At 38.8% G+C, this 19527-nt stretch overlaps 1 protein-coding gene across 1 annotated transcript; it reads right to left on the reverse strand.

Annotated features, from left to right (window-relative positions):
* Positions 1-16124: 16124 nt before the first annotated feature.
* LOC122037391 (non-specific phospholipase C2-like) lies at positions 16125-19523 on the reverse strand. Its single transcript, XM_042596853.1, has 4 exons — positions 18859-19523; positions 17241-17758; positions 16972-17145; positions 16125-16649 (listed from the first exon to the last, which is right to left on the reverse strand). Exons 1-4 carry the CDS (start codon positions 19425-19427, stop codon positions 16360-16362), a joined length of 1551 nt encoding a protein of 516 aa, XP_042452787.1. The 5' UTR covers positions 19428-19523; the 3' UTR covers positions 16125-16359.
* Positions 19524-19527: the final 4 nt, after the last annotated feature.

Consider the following 19527-nt stretch of genomic DNA (forward strand, 5'->3'; position numbering starts at 1 on the left):
CAATGCATAAAAAAGCGTTGTCTTTTTTAGCAAAACACAAGGGTTCTTAAACTATTGTCTTTTAATACCAAAGACAAAAAAAAAAGATAAATGAAAATGAATCTACTTCAAGCAACAACATATTATTAAATAAACAACCAAGATAAATATATAAATTATCATCCTTACACTTCTATAACAAACATAATTACTCGCATACAAAGAAATTTTAATTAGGAGATACTTAAAACTACTCCTATCGACTATATTTTATTTCATGAACTTAAAGGATCTTGATAGATGCTACTTATCCTGTTGACTTTAATGTTCTTTACTCATTGACTTTAACCATCTTCTCGCTTAAATCCCAAAACCTTCTTGATAGTTCTTCGTCGAAGTACTTCCTAGTCACACCCCTGAGGTTCGAATGCAGTGTCATATAACATGTAGTTGTTGCTCCTGTAATCATCCATACCCGAGCTATTTAGTTGGAGTTTTTGAATACCTCTATTTACCTTCAAAATATCTAAAAAGACACTGCATGTGAAAGATTCAAGACAAAGTGTAAGTTAGTTGGAGTTTTTGAATACCTCCATTTACCTTCAAAATATCTAAAAAGGCACTACATGTGAAAGATTCAAGACAAAGTGTAAGTTACTAAGTTAGTCCTAATAACCCACAAAAATGAAACAACAACAATATCTCTAGTGGATTCTATAAACTCTGAGATTCTGAAGTAGAAATCAAGACGGTTTACTTAGTATTAAATAAACAAACAACACAACATAACTGATAAACCAAAAAAGGAGAACAAACTCATGGTTTAATGTACAATATCTTATATAATCAACATCCACATTTTACTATGTGCTACCATGTCATGGTGTGCTAGTAGAAATGTTGATGCTACTATTTTAGAATTCTACAACATCTTCTCATTATGATGTTCGTCCAAGATAGATGGCAAGAGCACACAACTAATATGGGCAATCAATAGAAATACAAACAAATCCATCTAAAAATCAAATAATTCTTTTTACATACCTCTAGGATGATGTTCGAACTTCAATAAGTTGCACAAAGGCAGAACAAACCTGTGTATTAGAGAAAACAAACACAAATCGGTGAAAGATCAAAAAGCTTAAGGTAAAAACACTTAAGTAACACGTAAGTTTGGATCCAATCTACACAATATTGGAAGATTTGTAACAATCATAATCCAGATATATACAAACTTTGGATCCACAAACTTTGTAAGTTTGTCCAACATATATAGAAGTTATCCAATCTGCACAACATAAAAAGACAATCAAACACTACAAAACAAGACCAGAAACTATTTAAAGAAAGATTAGCATGACACTGAGATTAATTTGCTTACCATCTTTTGTACTCTTTTCGTCAAATCCTTGCCTTCAAAGTCTCCTTCTTTGATAAGTCACCAACACTACAATAAATCAACTAACAGGTAATATATCGAGTTAAAAGAATCTAAGATACTCACCATGTACCACATGAACCCAATTAAACAACAAACTAATTAGACCACAAATAAAGTACAGCTAAACCTCACAACTTATCTTGAACCTTCTGCACCTTTTCTTGACCTTATCCTTACAACCTTCACAATGTATATTGACTATAAGAACACAAGTCTACAATTGAAAACATGTACTGATTTATATGCCATGAAAGTCAATATTTTCTATAAATAATTCAGTTATCATTTCATTAAAAAAAATAGAAACTAAAAATTAAAAACAAAAGCAACATAAAGTAAGCAAAGCATTTAACAAAACATAAAGCATTATAGAAACATCTAATCTATAACCTAATTGCATTTGAATGATGACATGAACATAAGAGAAACATGAAGCATTCAATTAACAAAGCATTGCAAGAATCTAAACTAAAGAAAATGCAAAACTAAAGTAGGACAAATGGTTGGGACATTTCATCAAACATTTGATGATCTTGGATCTTGAATTGAAAACACCAATGAAGAATCGATGGCAAAAAAAAGAGAGATAAAAGATTGGTTCATTAAAGCGAATGAAATGCTAGGAAAGAAACAAATCTATCAAGTATCATACAGCAGATGAGTAAATGGAACTCCATGGAAGCATTAATAATTCTAAATATGATATCATATAACTCGACCAACAAAAAATGAAACAAAGAATCACGATTTCTTTCCCAAGTCTTAGTAGCTACGGAGCTTCCTTACATAAAAAATAAATCTTGCATCTTAATCAAGAAACAAAAATCTTTGAACAAAAATGGGTGAGAATTCATGCAAAGAAAACAAAAACTATAGAAATGACTGTCATCCTCTACTTCAGTCGCATAGAAGCAATAACGAAGGATGCAAAAAAATTAGACAAAAATATGTGGAGAGGGAATGGGTAGGGATAGCAATTTCATCCGAATTCGATGGGTAATCCGACATCCGACCCGAATGGAGGAGGATATGTAGGGAATTTTTATATCCGATTATAGTAAATAGATATTCGGATATGGGTATTTCATGTATGGGTATGGAGGCGGATGTGGTAAAATCATACCCATACCCTACCCGATATAGACAAACTAAATTTTTTTTCTAACACGAAATCAGGCTAAATTTTTTTCTTTCCCAATAAAAATGAGGCTTATATATATATATATATAAGCCTCATTTTTATTAGGAAAGAAAAAAATTTAGCCTGATTTCGTCTTAGAAAAAAAAATTTAGTTTGTCTCTTTATTCGATCATCAACACGAATCTCATCTTCTTTTCCACAGGAAATGTTCACCGGATCGAAGGAGGGTGAGACGAGGAAAAGGTGACAAGTACATTGAAATATTTTTTTTAAAAAAAATGAGAATGGTATGGAATAATAGCTAATGATGGGTAGGATATGGGTACCCGAAACTCCGACGGGTATGGGGATGGGTATGAAAGTTAAATACCCAATGGATATGGGGATGGGTATGGGTATAGATATAATAAATGGGGATGGGTACGGAGGATATGAAATCCTATCCAAATCCTACCCATTGTCATCCCTAGGAATGGGGGTTGTCGGAAGGTGTTGGTGCAACATCCCTCAGGTCAAGGTTGACCTGATTGACCAAGCTTGAGTCTTGGTTAGGGTTTCGATGTTTGACAATACAAGGTTGATTGAAGAAGAGTCAAGTAGGTCAAGGATGACCGGATACTTGACTGGGAAGTCCTAACTGGGATGTTAGGCAGAAGGAAAGACCTGGTGAGTGAAGCCAGGCAGAAGAGAAGTCCTAGTGAGTGAAGCCAGGCAGAAGAAAGTCCTGGTGAGTGAAGCCACACAGAAGAAAATCCTGATGAGTGAAGCCAGAAGAAAATCCTGGTGAGTGAAGCCAGGTGAAAATCCTAGTGAGTGAAGCTAGGTAAAAGACCTGGTGAGTGAAGCCAGGCAGAAGAGAAGTCCTAGTGAGTGAAGCTAGGCAGATTGGAAGTCCTGGTGAGTGAAGCCAAGCACAGGGAAAATCCAGATGGATCAAGGATGATCGGACATCTGGTGTTGGGAAGTCCAAGTAGGTCAAAGGATTGACTGGATACTTGGCATGAGGAAATCCAGATCGGTCAACATTGACCAGACATCTGGTGGAAGTCCAAGTAAGTCATGGGAGTGACCGGATACTTGGCACGAAGAGAAAAGTCCAAGTGGGTCAAAGGGATTGACCGGACACTTGGTGGGGAGACCTGGCAGGTCAAGGGAGTGACCAAATGCTAGGCATGATGTACCAACTGGTCAAGGTTGACCGAATGTTGGTTTGAGAGGCTTGGGACTTGGTTTTGGGCAAAAACCAAAAGCTGGATCGATCAGTGGATCGATCCAGGCTTTTCCCCAGCGAATAGAAAGCCTCTGGATCGATCAGTGGATCGATCCAGGTCTTTCCCAACGAACAGAGAGCCTCTGGATCGATCAGTGGATCGATCCAGAGGTCCCAATCGATTAGCCGATCGATTGGGACGCTGCTGGTTCGTGCGATAAGTGCTGGATCGATCCGTGGATCGATCCAAAGCCTCCCCGATCGATTGGAAGCTTTCAAATCGATCGGGATCCGACCGTTGCGTCGTATTTGAGGTGCAGGCGTGCGATGGCTGCGGTAGCACTTCACTGTTTCATCTCAGATCTCTCGCCAGCTCCTCCACAGCGCTCTCAAAGCTCAAATCGCCCGTTCTTGAAGGATCTTGGAGATTTTCCAAGTCAAGAGGCGGATCAAAGCCAAGAAGAGAAGCTAGGGTTAGGGTTTTCTGTACTCATTGTAAGCTTTGCGCTTGTATTTTGTTTCCCTTTCCTTTCTTCTTGTATTGAGAGTCTTGTAGGGCTTCTCCGCCTTCGGTAGTTACCGAAAAGGAGTGTTTCATAGTGGAGGTGTGTGTGTGTGCGTGGATCCTTGGACTAGTCACCTCTTGTAAGGTGGATACCAAGTAAAATCCTCTTGTTAGCATGTTTGTTTTTGTTTCTTTGTATTCCGCTGCACATTTCTTGAAGAAACAAGCAACGCCAAGCACACTAGCACGCGAAGAGCTATTCGCCCCCCCCCCCCTCTAGCTACTTTTCGGTCCCAACAAGTGGTATCAGAGCGAGGTTGCTCTTCACCGGAATCATCGCCGGAAGGGGCAAACAAAACAACCAAAGCTAGAGGGTGAAGAAGTTGAAGCAAATTCATCAAAAGTCAAAGATTTCAAGAAGCTCAACTTCAAGATGCAATTCCAAGATGGACTTGGATTTGACACAAAGGTGGCTTCACCGTACACATCCACAAGCTTCAATTCTTGGAAATCAAGAATCGAAAATTTTCTTATGATGGAGATAGAGCAATGGTTTGCTCTAATGGAAGGCTTCAAAGCTCCAACAAACTCCAAGGGCAAGCTTCTCAAGAAAAGCAAATGGAGCTTGGAGCAAATTCAAAGGAGCGAGGCAAATGATAAAGTGACCAAGCTTTTGGTCAACTTATTGCCTAGCCACATTTTGGCTCAAATCGGAGAATTCAACGATGCCAAGAAGCTTTGGAGCAAATTGGCAACAATCCATGAAGAACCCTCCACTGTACCGAATCAAAAGGAATCCAAAGAGGGCGACTCATTGGAGCAAGATCAAAAGGAGGACTCCGAAGTTGAGAGATGCTCAACTTCCGAAGAAGAGGAAGTCCAAGAAGCTTCATCCTCAAAGGAGTGCAATCAAAAGAGCAAGGAAGGAGCATATTCCTTGTTTCATGTACAAGAGGATGAAGAAGAAGGTGAAGCCTCCACCTCTAGGATTGAGGAGGAGCAATCTTCATTGACACCGGATCAAGAGCAAGAAGAATCCTCCACATCCGGGTCAAGAGAAGATGAGGATGAAGAAGCTTCCACCTCTGCAAGTCAAGCAAAATCGAATGGAGGAATACCTTCGGATCAAGAGGAAGCTTCTACCTCCGGATCAAAAGGAGAAGATGTCACCCCTACAAGCAAAGGTATAAACATTTCAATTACAAATAAAAATCATATTATATGCTTTGAATGTAGGGGAAAAGGGCATTACAAAAGTAAATGCCCTAAATTGGCCAAGAAGAAGGGCCAAGTGGCACAAAATGGCAAGGAGAAGCCCAAGGAGACCATCCCCAATACAAAGAAGAGCAAGGAGCACATTGTATGTTTCTCTTGCAATCAAAAGGGCATTACCGAAGTCAATGCCCTAAGGGGAAGAAGAAGGTGGTCAAGGCTCTTGGAGGAAGCTCAACTCAAGGGGGAGCCTCCAAGGTAAAAAAGAAGGTATCTTTTATTGAGCCTACCCCTTTAAATTATGGTAAAGAGCATGCTAGTTCTAATCTATATTATTTTAATGCTATTTACCATGAAAATAGAAGGCATGATAAAATTAAAGAAAATCATGTAGCTTATCATGCTAAGACTACCACACCTAGGATTAGGAAGATAGATAAAAATCTAGGCAATCACACTAAGGACCATAGTTATAAGCCTAGAAACAAAAACGCTCAAGGATTAAATAGAAAACCAAAATCTAGGGATTTATGGGAAGAAAATCAAGTCTTGAGGTCAAGACTTGATAAAATGGAAAAGACCCTAAAAATGATGGAAAATATCCTAAAAGGGCAAAATGAGCAAAACCTAGGTTTAGGAGTACTACAAGGGTCATCCAAGGGTCATAGAGGTTTGGGATATAAACCTAAAATCAAAAAGGATGTACCTACTTACCATAAAGTTCCATATAGTTATGGAACCAACCCTAAGTCTAGAGGTCAAGTCAAGGATACAAGGGAAGTTATCCCTAGAAGTATCTTTACAACGACAAACGTGACTAAGACCTCTAAGAAGGCTAAGAAAGTCACTAACAAGGTCACAAGGGAAGCAATCCTTAGGGTCGACCTAGAAAAAGTGACCAAGGTTTCTAAGAAGCCAAACAAGGTCACTAGGAAGGTATCTAGAGAAGTTATCCCTAGTGAATGCCTAGAGCATCCAAGGAGCACCAATAGGTGTTGGGTTCCTAGGAGTATTTTCTCTACCCCATAGATGGGTTAGAGAGTGTCAACTCTAAGAAGAAGGGTAGTTAACCCAACTTTGAAGAAATTGACACTCAAGGAGCATTTTCAAGGTTTTTGTTAACTTTTGAAAATGAAATGGAATTATTATTTACTCCTTGAAAGAGTAAAATGTGTCTAATGATGGAAAATTGATTTTATCTTAAAATGACATAAATTGGGAAAACCTAAAGAAATACCAAGTTAGGATTTTGGTATTCTCTTAGAAATTTAAGGTCAATCTAAGCCTTAATTTAAAGTGCTACCCTTGTGAAAAATGAAACTTGCCAATATTTGAGGAATACACTTAATTTCAATTGGCAAAAATTAATCAAGAGAATTAAAAATGCCAATATAGGTTTTGGCATTTTCTTGAAGCACTTTTGGGCAATCTAGGTATATTTTGAGTTAGCTAAGTGGTTAAGGATACTTAGATAGATAATCTAGGTATATTTTATTTATGCTAAACCTTGCCATGATTATTTGCCCATCATATGCCATGACATCATGTCTATTTTTGTATTCATGTTTTATTATGAAAAATCCAAAAAATATCATGTCATGACATTCATACGTCATGTAGTTATAGGATATTTTCTTTTGAAAATTATTTCCTTTTGATGTATGCCATAACAAAATCATGCATTAAGTTTAAATTCCTTGTAATTAAGGACAAATGGCTTTTAACAACAATTATTAACAAGTGACATCCTAGGTGGATGTCTAATATCTCTAAAATGCCTAGATAGATATGCATGATCCCTAGAATAGGGCAAAACCAAAATCTCACATCTCACAAGGACCATAAGGTGACTTGTATGTGTTTTAGTGCACATTAGATACAAGTGAGATGTTAGGATGATGAACAAAACTCAAGATGTTGATTTAGTGCATTCTTTTGAGTTTTAAGTTCATCAAAACATATAGTTATGTGTTTTCCCATCATTGGGAAAGCTAATGTACAAGTCATGTGCATTAAGCCCAAGGAACATTGTGGGATATTGATTTTGAAAATATTTTTAAAATAATTTTGGAAAACCTTGGTGAAGGCTATCTTTTGATAGTAATCACCATTGAATAGTTAGACACAAACTTGAAGAAAACACTAAAGTTTTTGTAAGTTCTCAAGTTTGTGTTAATCTTTGAAAATATGATGTATTTTCATAGAAAACTATTTTTCCATGATACATTATACCCTAAATAATGTCTATACAAATTTTTACGATTTTTGGAATTTTGTAGAATTTTCTAGGGGTTTCTGAAATTGGTTGAAATTGAATTTCAACAATTTTAGGCCTTCAATCGATCAGTGGATCGATTGGAGTGCCTCAATCGATCAGCCGATCGATTGAGAAGGCATTTCTCGCGAGCAGAAGCTTGCTGGATCGATCAGTCGATCGATCCAAGAAAACTGAATCGATTAGTGGATCGATTCAGCAGGGTTCAATCGATTGGAACCCAACTCCAATCGATCGAAGATGCTGATTTTGGCTAGGAAGGTATGATTTCAGCATCTTTGAACCTATTTTAGTCTAGGTAACCATTCCAAACCCCTAAAAATATATTTGTATACATAAAAAGGGTGTTTTCGTGTGGAAAACAAGGATGGATTGGTTAAGGAAGGCTAAGTTGAAGCTTAGGTTGAGGTTTGTTTCAAATTTTGAATATTTGAACCTCAAAACTTCTAAAATTGGGTTTCCTAAAGTTTTAGGGATTCCAAGTCATTGTTGGTGCAATGACAGAAGTTACCACCATGTCTTTAGGGGGAGGGACTCTTTAAAGACATGAAAATTATTTTTCATGAACCTTGGAAGGTGGTTAACCTTCCGTTAAGAACATGCTCAAGGTTGAGTGTTTGAACTTTAATGGGGAGTGGATATCCTCATTGTTCAAGTGGTTTCAAGTGGATAATGCTCAAGGATGGGCATTTGCCTACATTGGGGGAGAATGTAGGGTTAAGGATAATGAAGGGTATGGGACCTTCATTATCGTGTTAATCACAACGAGTGAAGTTGTGAACAACGATGAGCAACTCTTCAGGGGGAGAGTTTTCAACAAGTGAATTTGTTGATGTGTGCCCAAAAATGGGGCATGGTTTGATGTGTGCCAATAGGGGGAGAATGAAAGGGAGTAAGTTAGGCTTTCATTACTTAGAGGGAGTTTGCCCTCTTAGGGGGAAAATGAAGGGCTTAACTTATGTATTCATTACCTAGTGGCATGAAGAAGGTTTAAGCTATGGGATTAGCCTAACTTACATGTGGTATTGTCAAACATCAAAAAGGGGGAGATTGTTGGTGCAACATCCCTCAGGTCAAGGTTGACCTGGTTGACCAAGCTTGAGTCTTGGTTAGGGTTTCGATATTTGACAAGACAAGGTTGATTGAAGAAGAGTCAAGTAGGTCAAGGATGACCGGATACTTGACTGGGAAGTCCTAACTGGGATGTTAGGCAGAAGGAAAGACCTGGTGAGTGAAGCCAGGCAGAAGAGAAGTCCTAGTGAGTGAAGCCAGGCAGAAGAAAGTCCTGGTGAGTGAAGCCAGGCAGAAGAAAATCCTGGTGAGTGAAGCCAGGTGAAAATCCTAGTGAGTGAAGCTAGGTGAAAGACCTGGTGAGTGAAGCCAGGCAGAAGAGAAGTCCTAGTTAGTGAAGCTAGGCAGATTGGAAGTCCTGGTGAGTGAAGCCAGGCACAGGGAAAATCCAGATGGATCAAGGATGATCGGACATCTGGTGTTGGGAAGTCCAAGTAGGTCAAAGGATTGACTGGATACTTGGTATGAGGAAATCCAGATCGGTCAAGATTGACCAGACATCTGGTGGAAGTCCAAGTAGGTCAAGGGAGTGACCGGATACTTGGCATGAAGAGAAAAGTCCAAGTGGGTCAAAGGGATTGACCGAACACTTGGTGGGGAGACCTGGCAGGTCAAGGGAGTGACCAGATGCTAGGCATGATGTACCAACTGATCAAGGTTGACCGAATGTTGGTTTGAGAGGCTTGGGACTTGGTTTTGGGCAAAAACCAAAAGCTGGATCGATCAGTGGATCGATCCAGGAGCTGGATCGATCAGTGGATCGATCCATACTTTTCCCCAGCGAACAGAAAGCCTCTGGATCGATCAGTGGATCGATCCAGGTCTTTCCCAACGAACAGAGAGCCTCTGGATCGATCAGTGGATCGATCCAAAGGTCCCAATCGATCAGCCGATCGATTGGGACGCTGCTGGTTCGCGCGATAAGCGCTGGATCGATCCGTGGATCGATCCAGGAGTTTTCCCAGAGCACAGAAGCACTCTGGATTGATCCGTGGATCGATCCAAAGCCTCCCCGATCGATTGGGAGCTTTCGAATCGATCGGGATCCGACCGTTGCGTCGTATTTGAGCTGCAGGCGTGCGATGGCTACGGTAGCACTTCACTGTTTCATCTCAGATCTCTCGCCAGCTCCTCCACAACGCTCTCAAAGCTCAGATCGCCAGTTCTTGAAGGATCTTGGAGGTTTTCCAAGTCAAGAGGCGGATCAAAGCCAAGAAGAGAAGCTAGGGTTAGGGTTTTCTGTACTCATTGTAAGCTTTGCGCTTGTATTTTGTTTCCCTTTCCTTTCTTTTTGTATTGAGAGTCTTGTAGGGCTTCTCCACCTTCGGTAATTACCGAAAAGGAGTGTTTCATAGTGGAGGTGTGTGTGTGTGTGCGTGGATCCTTGGACTAGTCACCTCTTGTGAGGTGGATACCAAGTAAAATCCTCTAGTTAGCGTGTTTGTTTTTGTTTCTTTATATTCCGCTGCACATCTCTTAAAGAAACAAGCAATGCCAAGCACACTAGCACGCGAAGAGCTATTCACCCCTCTAGCTACTTTTCGGTCCCAATAGAAGGAAGCTATGGTCTCTCCTCTTCTAACCTGAATAGGAGAGATGAGAGTAAGTAGCTCCACCGGCGATGATGCAGAGGAGGTGGTTGGCCAAATGTAGGAAAGGAGGAAGATGGAGAAGAAGGCAACGATTTGTGCTGGCGTCAATAAGATGAGGTTGGGTGTCTACTTGATAGGAGAAGATAAAGGAGTGAGGGATGGCGTGGAGGAGTGGTCGACGAGGTGCGGAGGAGGGTTTTGGTGGAGATGATTTTTGGAGTTTTGGCGGAGATAGGGTTTTGGAGATTAAATTTTAATTTTGTATAGTTTTCACGAAGGGAGATTTTGACAGAGAAAGTTTACTGGCATAGTGTTAAAAAAATATTGATATACAATACTTTTTAAAAAGCGTTATCTTTAATTAAAAAAAATTCAATAGAGAACGCATATTTAAAAAAGCGTTATCTTTAATAAGAAATATAAATCATAGACAACACTTTTAGGGGAAAGTGTTGTTAAAAAAAACAACATCTTTTAAAAAACATTGTTTTTTAAGTGTTGTGAAATCATAATTTTCTTGTAGTGTTATGGAAGGAATCAGAAATTACATTAATGTACCGTATTTTATTGGGACGATCGATTCGATAGTGGACTACACACGTTATCATCTTTTTCACATATAAATTATTTAACTTTCCTACAACATGCATCACTGAGAAAACAAATCGGGGAACGCAACACTTGATACATAGTCAAGTGTTGGAGTTTTAACACATGAATAAGAGAGGAGAACCCCCTATAAAAATATGCAAATAAAAAAGATGGACCAAAAATGATTTAAATTTTAAAATAAGTCTATTTGTGAAAATTAATAATTGTATTATATATCTTAATATTTTATTAAAAATGATCTTTACCAACTAATTTTGATAAAATCAAAATAAAATTATATAAATGTACTTTTTTTTTACACTTAAAATAATTTTAAGACTTATTAGTAATTTTCTCTAATTATTTTTTATATAAAAAATATATACTATAATAATTTTCTTAGTCTTATATCTTAAGATTGATAACACAGCGGAAAAATTATATAAATACTTTGAGCCAACTACGTTAGAAAATATACATTTCTTGACTTTTTGGCTAAGTTCAAATATAGTATCTATTTTTATCCATTTAATATTTAATTTAAAAAATTAAATTAATTTTTTATAAGGGAAAGTCCTTAAGTTTTTAAAAATATATATAATTTTATTTATTTATTCAGGTGATTTTAAATTTTACAAATTAGTTAAATAAATTAAATTAAAACATTATCAAATTTATCTTAATGCAATTCAATTGGTAAATCAATCTAATTTATAAGAAAATTTTAATTAATTGATAATTGATCTAATAAATTAATTTTATATCAGTACACTTTCTAAAAAAAATGATTTTTTGGATTCGATCTATTCGATTTTCAATTTATTGCTCGTCTGTCTTTTACTTACGATGGAAAGAGATATCAAAATTTAACCATTTGATACATTAATACAGGATCTAAGTATCATCCATTCTCAAGGTTGAATCTCAAAATCAAAATAATAGTAACAATGCACTAATCTTAATTCATCACTAGAGTCACCGTATCGCTTATTTATCATCATAGTCAATTCCTACAATGTACCGAAAGTTTTTTACAAGATTAGACGGCAACCTTAACTTCGTCTCGATGGGGAAGAACCCAACAAAAAAGGAAACAACAACAAAATCCTCTTGATTCAAGATACTCAAATCAATGTAAGTTTTTTCCTTATATATTAAATCCATCAGGGGTTATATTCATAGCATATATTATTAACAACTTATTAATATTAATAACCAAATTATTAAATTCACATTCAACATTTTAAATCTTCATAAAGTATTAGATTATTAATTTAATGGTAATAGTTACGTGGGTTAATGCAGAAAGTCTTTATAACCAGAAGAAGATGGTTTAGGAGTCTTATTCAAAATAAAATTAGTACAATCTGACTCAAGGGAGACATCTGATAAGACATATTTGAAAATCTATTAAAAAGAAGGTCAATCTTGTCGATTTGCTATAATTAACTGATAATATATGCCAGCAGTGACGTTGCCTCGTTTGGTGATGAACTCGAATCTGGATAACAAAAACATTTCAAACATGTTAAACGTGTGCAATCAACGTCGCTGCAATTTTGAATTTACTCCTTGAATTTCTAATATTGCGATTTTTTGAAATTTCTAACAGTGCGGGTAGCGCCTAAGATTTGCAAATTAGTCTCTATGGCGTTGGCAGCTAAAACTTTAAGGGCCAAAGTACCAAACAGTTTGTTAAGGGCGAAGCGTGAACACCTAGTGCTGTCGAATGAAGCAAATCCGAACAAGGAATCAAGGATCTCCACGTCAATAATTTCCACTATATTCATGAATGATTTTGCCTTAATATCTTCTGTTCCCTTTCGTGCACATTTTCATAATATATATATATTTTTTAATTTTTCAAGCATGCAATTTGTCCGTGTTTGACTTTTCCTCGGATGTCAAGGCCAACATGGGAATTGCATGGATTTTGGCAACAAATTACACATACAGATGTATTGGGTCATCTTTTGCTACACACAAATTAATCAGCAAAAACACGGGCGCTGTCGATTAAGTAGCAAATTAGATTAGCGATCCGCAATCGACATTCAACATTTCAACTAATTGGCTAAGACATTTTTTAGATTAATAAGAGAGAAAATCTAAGATTTGCAATTATTATTGACCGTTCGCACACATCTAAAGTTGGTCAAAGTCAAACCATCGCCAACCCGTATAAATATTGTTGTATTGTTGGTTTTGATCCGATCTTATCAAGATTAATCTGCCTTACTCTCTTCTTGATCCCCACCATGGGAAACGCCTACTCGCCGTGCCTCAAGCCCGCCTCTCTCGCAGTCGACCTCATCTTCTGGGGCGGCGCCACCGAGCGGATCACGCTCTCCGGCCGTGCGAAACCTCTCCTCGCCGGCGAGATTATGTTCCGCTTCCCGAAGCACGTTGTCTGCCACTCCGACTCCTTCTTCATTGGCCGCCCAGTGCCTGCCCTCTCCATCGGTGTCAAGCTCCTCCCCGGCAGCACCTACTTCGTTCTCCCCATTGAACGGCTCCCGGGAGACTCGAACGACCCCCTCACAGCCGCGTCGCTGGCGTCTCTATCTGCCTCCAAAAGTGCCCCTCAGTTCGCCGGCGGGGGACAGTCTCCGTTCGAGTATGTGAGGGGAGCCGATGGGAGGACGGTAATCAAGGTACAGCCGGAGTTCGTAACCAAGCTGATATCCGTCGGCGATGTGGATCAGGAGAGCTGGGATTTGTGCAGTACGCCCGAGCTAAAAAAGCACTACGAACGTCTGGTGGGGGCGAAGGATCGCCGGCCGTGGTCGCCGAAGTTGGAGAAGATAGAGGAGAAGGAGAAGAGTACTCGACGAGCAGGTTAATAATGTCACCGGCGAAGTCAGTATTGCATTGGAGTACTGTAAGTAGTGAAATTACAGATAAAGTTCGATTTATAAAATTAAAATTAGAGATTAAAAAAACTGAAGATATATTATATTCAAGAAAAATAAAAGTATCTTTTAGCTTTGGCAACTTAAACTGTAAATTAATTCAAAATGAAAATAAAAATTAAAATGTTATGATGTGTCAATTTTAATTTATAATGTTAAAAGTTACTTTTTATAGATTAATGTAGAAGAGATAAATTATAGATAATTATTATTCTTAGATAGTTGAATGAAGCATAAAAACAAACACCCAACTATTAACCATAAGTCAAAATTGAATCCCAATAAAAACTAATTTATATGAGTTTTAATTTATATCCATATGTCATATGCTCGATATTAGTTGACTACAGTTTTATGACATGGTTGAGTTAGTCATCATGTTGAAATTATCATCGTAAGTAAGGGTTGAATCTCGATAAAAAATCATATGACGATCCTCTCATATATACGATATCCTTTCATATAGGTCCGCTTCGATTTCCTAATTTATCTTTATAGATGACAGTAGAATTAGAGCATCTGCAATGCCATGTTAATAGGGATGTTATAACACCTCTTGATGTTAATATCCATCATTGAGCCATGGAGAGGTGTTATAGCATCCCTCCACTTAAACACCTTCAAGCAACATGGGCCACGTGTGTTTTATTTTTTAATTTTGTTTATTAAAAATTTTAAATTTTAAAAATATTAATAATTTTAAAAAGTAAGATTATTATTAAAATTATTAATAATAATTTAAATATTTTAAAATATATTTAAAATATATTTATTTAATATAATATAATTTTAAGATAATTGAATGGATTGTGAGACTCATAATTAATAAGTGTTAATATTAAAAAGAATGTGAATGAAAGAGATATGTTGTTATAATAAGTATGTAACAATGAACCTAATCATTTTTTTAATGAGAGGGTAGATATTATAGTAATCATGCATTATGGATCCCCTTTCCAGACGATTTAGATGGACGTATGAATTTTTTGCCACTAATATTAGTTGACGACATAAATATTTTTTTAGGTTTTTTAATTAATACATGAAAAGCATTCGTTGGTTCAAAACTTCAAATGTTGGTATCTCAGATAGATAAACTTCTCAACCAAACCGATATTAATTAACAATTTCTTCTAATCAAATAAATTACCTAGGAAAAAAAACACTCGAACTAGCCCAAACCTCCGTAGACAGTTGCAAGTTAGTTGAAAGGAAGCCACCAAAATTAACCCACTCACGCTCAGCATCTCTCTCGCAAGCTATTTAATCATGGAGTCTAATTACACTGCTAATCGCCAGCAGAAGAAGAAGAGATGGCAAGCACAGTAGCCTCCGCCATTATTAATGTCAGTGAGCCGCAGCGTACCATCATTTCGGAGGAATATATAGAGATCATTAATCATCATGTCGAAGAAGAAGAGGAGGAGGAGGAGGAGGAACTTTTTGAGCTGGACTTGGAGGCGTTGGACGATAGGGTTCAAGAAGACGTTGTAGAACGGCGACGTCCCAGGCGCAGGAGCAGCTTAATGTTCCAGCAGCGCCTTGGCGAAACATCAATATTGAGTGGGGGAGTGGCGGAAGCTCTCCTCGCCAATTGCCTTCTCCCGGTCGACTCCCTATGCAACGCCGTCCCCATTAATGACTGCGCCGGCACCCTGTTGAAATATGGCCACCGGGCACCGACCGGCCGGCCTTGGACGACGACACTGCTACGTGCAGAGAAACGCAGCACGCGCAAACTAATTAATTAAGGGATTTATTTAACTACAATACAAGTACGTATGCGTACTTTAATTAACTACTACTGTCGAGCATAACCTCCTCATGTGTTGATCATTTGCACTAATGGTTAGTAACCACTCGTGATTTACCTCCTCCGTGTTGACGGAGGCGGTGGGAGCGAGCGAATCGCTTTTAATTAACTACTACTGTAATTAATCATACAGTTTATGCTTGGCACTAAACTTGTTTTAAATATTTGGATGGATAAAATGAGGTATAAGATTGTGCTGGGCTTGAAAAATCGAACTATGTTTTATAAATGGATAAAATATAAATGATATAGGATTGGGTTCGCCCGTGATCTTTGCACGATTACCTAAGTCTCCTACTGATCGATCATTGAGCTGTGTATTTCTGTGTCCGGCCCCAAGTTGGAATTTGAGTCAAATTAAGAAGTGAAACCAATTGCATCTGCCGATCCATTCCAATCATAATTAAAACTACAGAAAACACTACACATCCCTCCCTGGGCCCTTTCGACAGGAAGAAGACTGATAACTCCTAACTATCAGAAATTTAAATATCCCTAGCAGGCAGCAGCAGCAGCAAGTATCCTTCCTGCTCATTTTATTTAGATGATCAGCAGCAAGAATGATCGACCATGTTTATATACCCAACTAACACCAACAGTCTTCAAGGAGACACATTTTATGGAAACCTCGACGTCAGTGATGGTCTCAGTTTCACAATTTGCTCCTCATCGACGCCCATCTTCTTTGCAGATCTTCCTGCTTCCAAGAAGCGCTCGACTGCAGCATCCACGTAGTCTATGGCTTCCCTGACCGTCATATTGTTCACGATTTTGTCTTGGAAGTCGATCAGGATGTGATCCCCATTTAGCGCTGATGCGAGTTGCACGAGCTCTTGCTGGAACTCAGTCAGCTTGGCCTCCTCGTTAGCTTCAGTGGGTCTAATCTTTAAGGGAGTTGGGAGTTGAACTGAACTCGTAAACAAAAATCATATTAGCTAGGGGATTTCTCGGATGGAACATTTTGATATTTGCAATGGAGTTTTCGACTATCTAATTGCCACACATAGGGGAAAAAAATAACAACATTTTTACCCGTGTGTTTAGAGGTCATGAACTTAATTACCAATAATAATCTTCTCCTAAATTTTAATTTCACTTTGATTGCTAGCTATTGAATTTTAGATCGTTTAATATATACATTATTATTGAACATCACGAGTTTCGAGTAGGGATGAATTTTAATTTCAAAGAAGATGCATGCAGATGATGATCAGCAAGTAGATGATCACCTGGGCAATCAGATCGTGGTGTTGTCCTAGTTTGCACAATGCCCTCGAAAGTTCCAGCCCATGCATCTCTTTTTGTCAGGAATGAAGGTAGATCAAAAAGTTTCTTCACAGTTGCTGGTATGGATGAGTGTTCATATTCTGAAGTTGGAGTTGGTCCATTGGGACCATGAATAACTGCAAATATCCAACTTATACGGTTCAATTATATATGCATTATAAAAACAATTAGGTTAATAACCATAAATATATTCAAAGTTAATGAAAATTACCAGTGCCCTTCTCGATCCATGGAGAGACCATAATGGCAGGTACCCTAACTCCCAAACGATCGAATTTAAAGAAGAAAGGCGCACGGCTAACTATGTCATCAGGACTAGGGACACCCCTCACTGGTGTTGGAACATGATCAAAGAAGCCACCATGCTCATCGTAAGTGATGACTAAGAGGGTCTCATTCCACTGGGGACTGGCGCGAAGGGTTTCATAGACCTCCTTGATAAACATCTGTCCTTGGTACACGTCATGGGAAGGATGATCATCGGTGGCCGGCTTGTCTTTTGAGTCCATGAAACGCTGCTCGATGACAACATAGTTCTCGAGCTTGCCCTCAAGTGCACGATCCTTGAACGACTTCCCATAGGAATGAAATTTGGAAATGTATTTGATCTTCCTAAGGTTGCGATAGTACAGAACAGCTGGTATATTCTGGTAGTATATTCCAAAAGAAAGTCCTGCTTCATCAATGTTCTCGAACATTGTTCTCTGTGGAACCCCAGGTATCAGAGCTCTGCACGAGTTTTATCAAGTTCTTTAGTTTTTTAGCAAGTCGAATGCAGCCTAGTAACTAGTAATGGATAATTAATAGAGTCGAAATTTGCAATCTAATCAGTTATGGATATATGATACTCATACAACCATGCGATAAGAAACATGATTTTGACTAATGAATCGACATCGACGAACCTCTCTTTTTAAATTTGAAAAAAAAAAAAAAACAATCCCCAAAAACATTTCTAACTACAACAAAACTTGCTGATGTGATGTCCTCCTTCAAAGAAGAGACATTTTCCATTGAGATTCTATAAAAATTGTCTTCAATTTTACCTGTAGAATCATATTCATGTCAAACTATTATTTATCTGTATTTTTTTCCACAACACATCAAGGTCAAAAATACTATTCTGGAGATAAAATTGGATGTAATTCCCTAAAGTTTTCTCAGGGAGCTAGCTATCGAAAATCAGAGACCATGTTTAAGTGCTTTGGACTATTTTGGGTGAGAATTTCTGCTGCATTGTTTTGACAATGGAGACATCTGAGCTCAGCTATAAATAAATGTTCCTTAACTTATTAGTTTGTAAACTAAACAAATCTGATCTACTGTTTCTTTAGCACGAAGCATTTCTAACCTAACAATAGGTTAAATAATGATACCATCACGAGTTTAAAAGTAGCAGATACCTCACTGACAAACACAAACAGTGTGGTCAAATAACAAGGGCCCCTATGGAGTTAAGACTAGCAGATACCTCACTGACACACACAGACACAAAAAATGATTTATCACATTGAATCGCCCCATGAGAAATTGTCTACAGTGGAGAGACAGCGAGAGTGAGGTGAAACACCAAGACTCCTCTCTGGGAATGTCAATTAATGGTTCAGACAACGATCCAGAGGCGTCCGATCCCATTTCCCAACAACAACCAGCTAGCTTTCCCACCAAAATTAAAAAAAAAAACAACAGCCGGCCATCTATCCGGATCGAATCGAATTAACCATCGCAATCTCAACGACAAAAAATACAAGGAAACGAATAGGCGACGAGGGGAAGAAGAAGAGAAAAAAAAAAAGAAGAGGAAGCAGGCAGGGGAGACGGATGCGTACCCATTGTCGTTGCCGATGAGGCCGTGGGAGGTAGCGGAGTGGACGTAAAGCCGATTGGGCTGCGTCGACGCCGGCATCGACGCGAACCATCGATCACACACTGCGAATTCCTGGACCAGCGCTTCGTACACCGCCACCATCTGCGGAGGGAACCCATTCATCACGCTCTCCGTCATATTCTCCGACATGGATGTCGCCTGCTGCACGAACCCGTTCATCGGCGCCACGTCGGCAGACGAGTTGTCCGAGCCGAAGACCTGCTCGCGTATGGCCTGGAATGAGTGCCCCGGGTCCGGATCCACGTATTGGGCGCCGTCTTGGAAGTAGACTCGCCGCGAATAAGGGTCGGTCGTCGAGATCGGGTTCCACTCCTGCCCCGTCACGCCGTTGATCTCCGGATTGTTCCTCTTCATCCACCCCAGCATGTGGTCGAAGGAGCGGTTCTCCATTACCAGCACGACCACCGTCTTTATCGGCCCGGAGGCGGCGCCTCCTCCGCCTCCGGCGAGAAGGAGAACGATAAACAGCAGGGTCGCAGGGGAAGAGGAGGGTCGGTGGATCTCCCTCATGGCGAAATGTGGATGCGCTCTCGCTCCTGGTTCACCAAGTGAAGTGGGAATGGGAAATGGAACGCTGCTTAAGAGATGCCGCGCCCGCGCTTTATAAAGC

This window comes from Zingiber officinale, chromosome 1A, assembly GCF_018446385.1.
Source record: "Zingiber officinale cultivar Zhangliang chromosome 1A, Zo_v1.1, whole genome shotgun sequence".
Classification (NCBI taxonomy): Eukaryota; Viridiplantae; Streptophyta; class Magnoliopsida; order Zingiberales; family Zingiberaceae; genus Zingiber; species Zingiber officinale.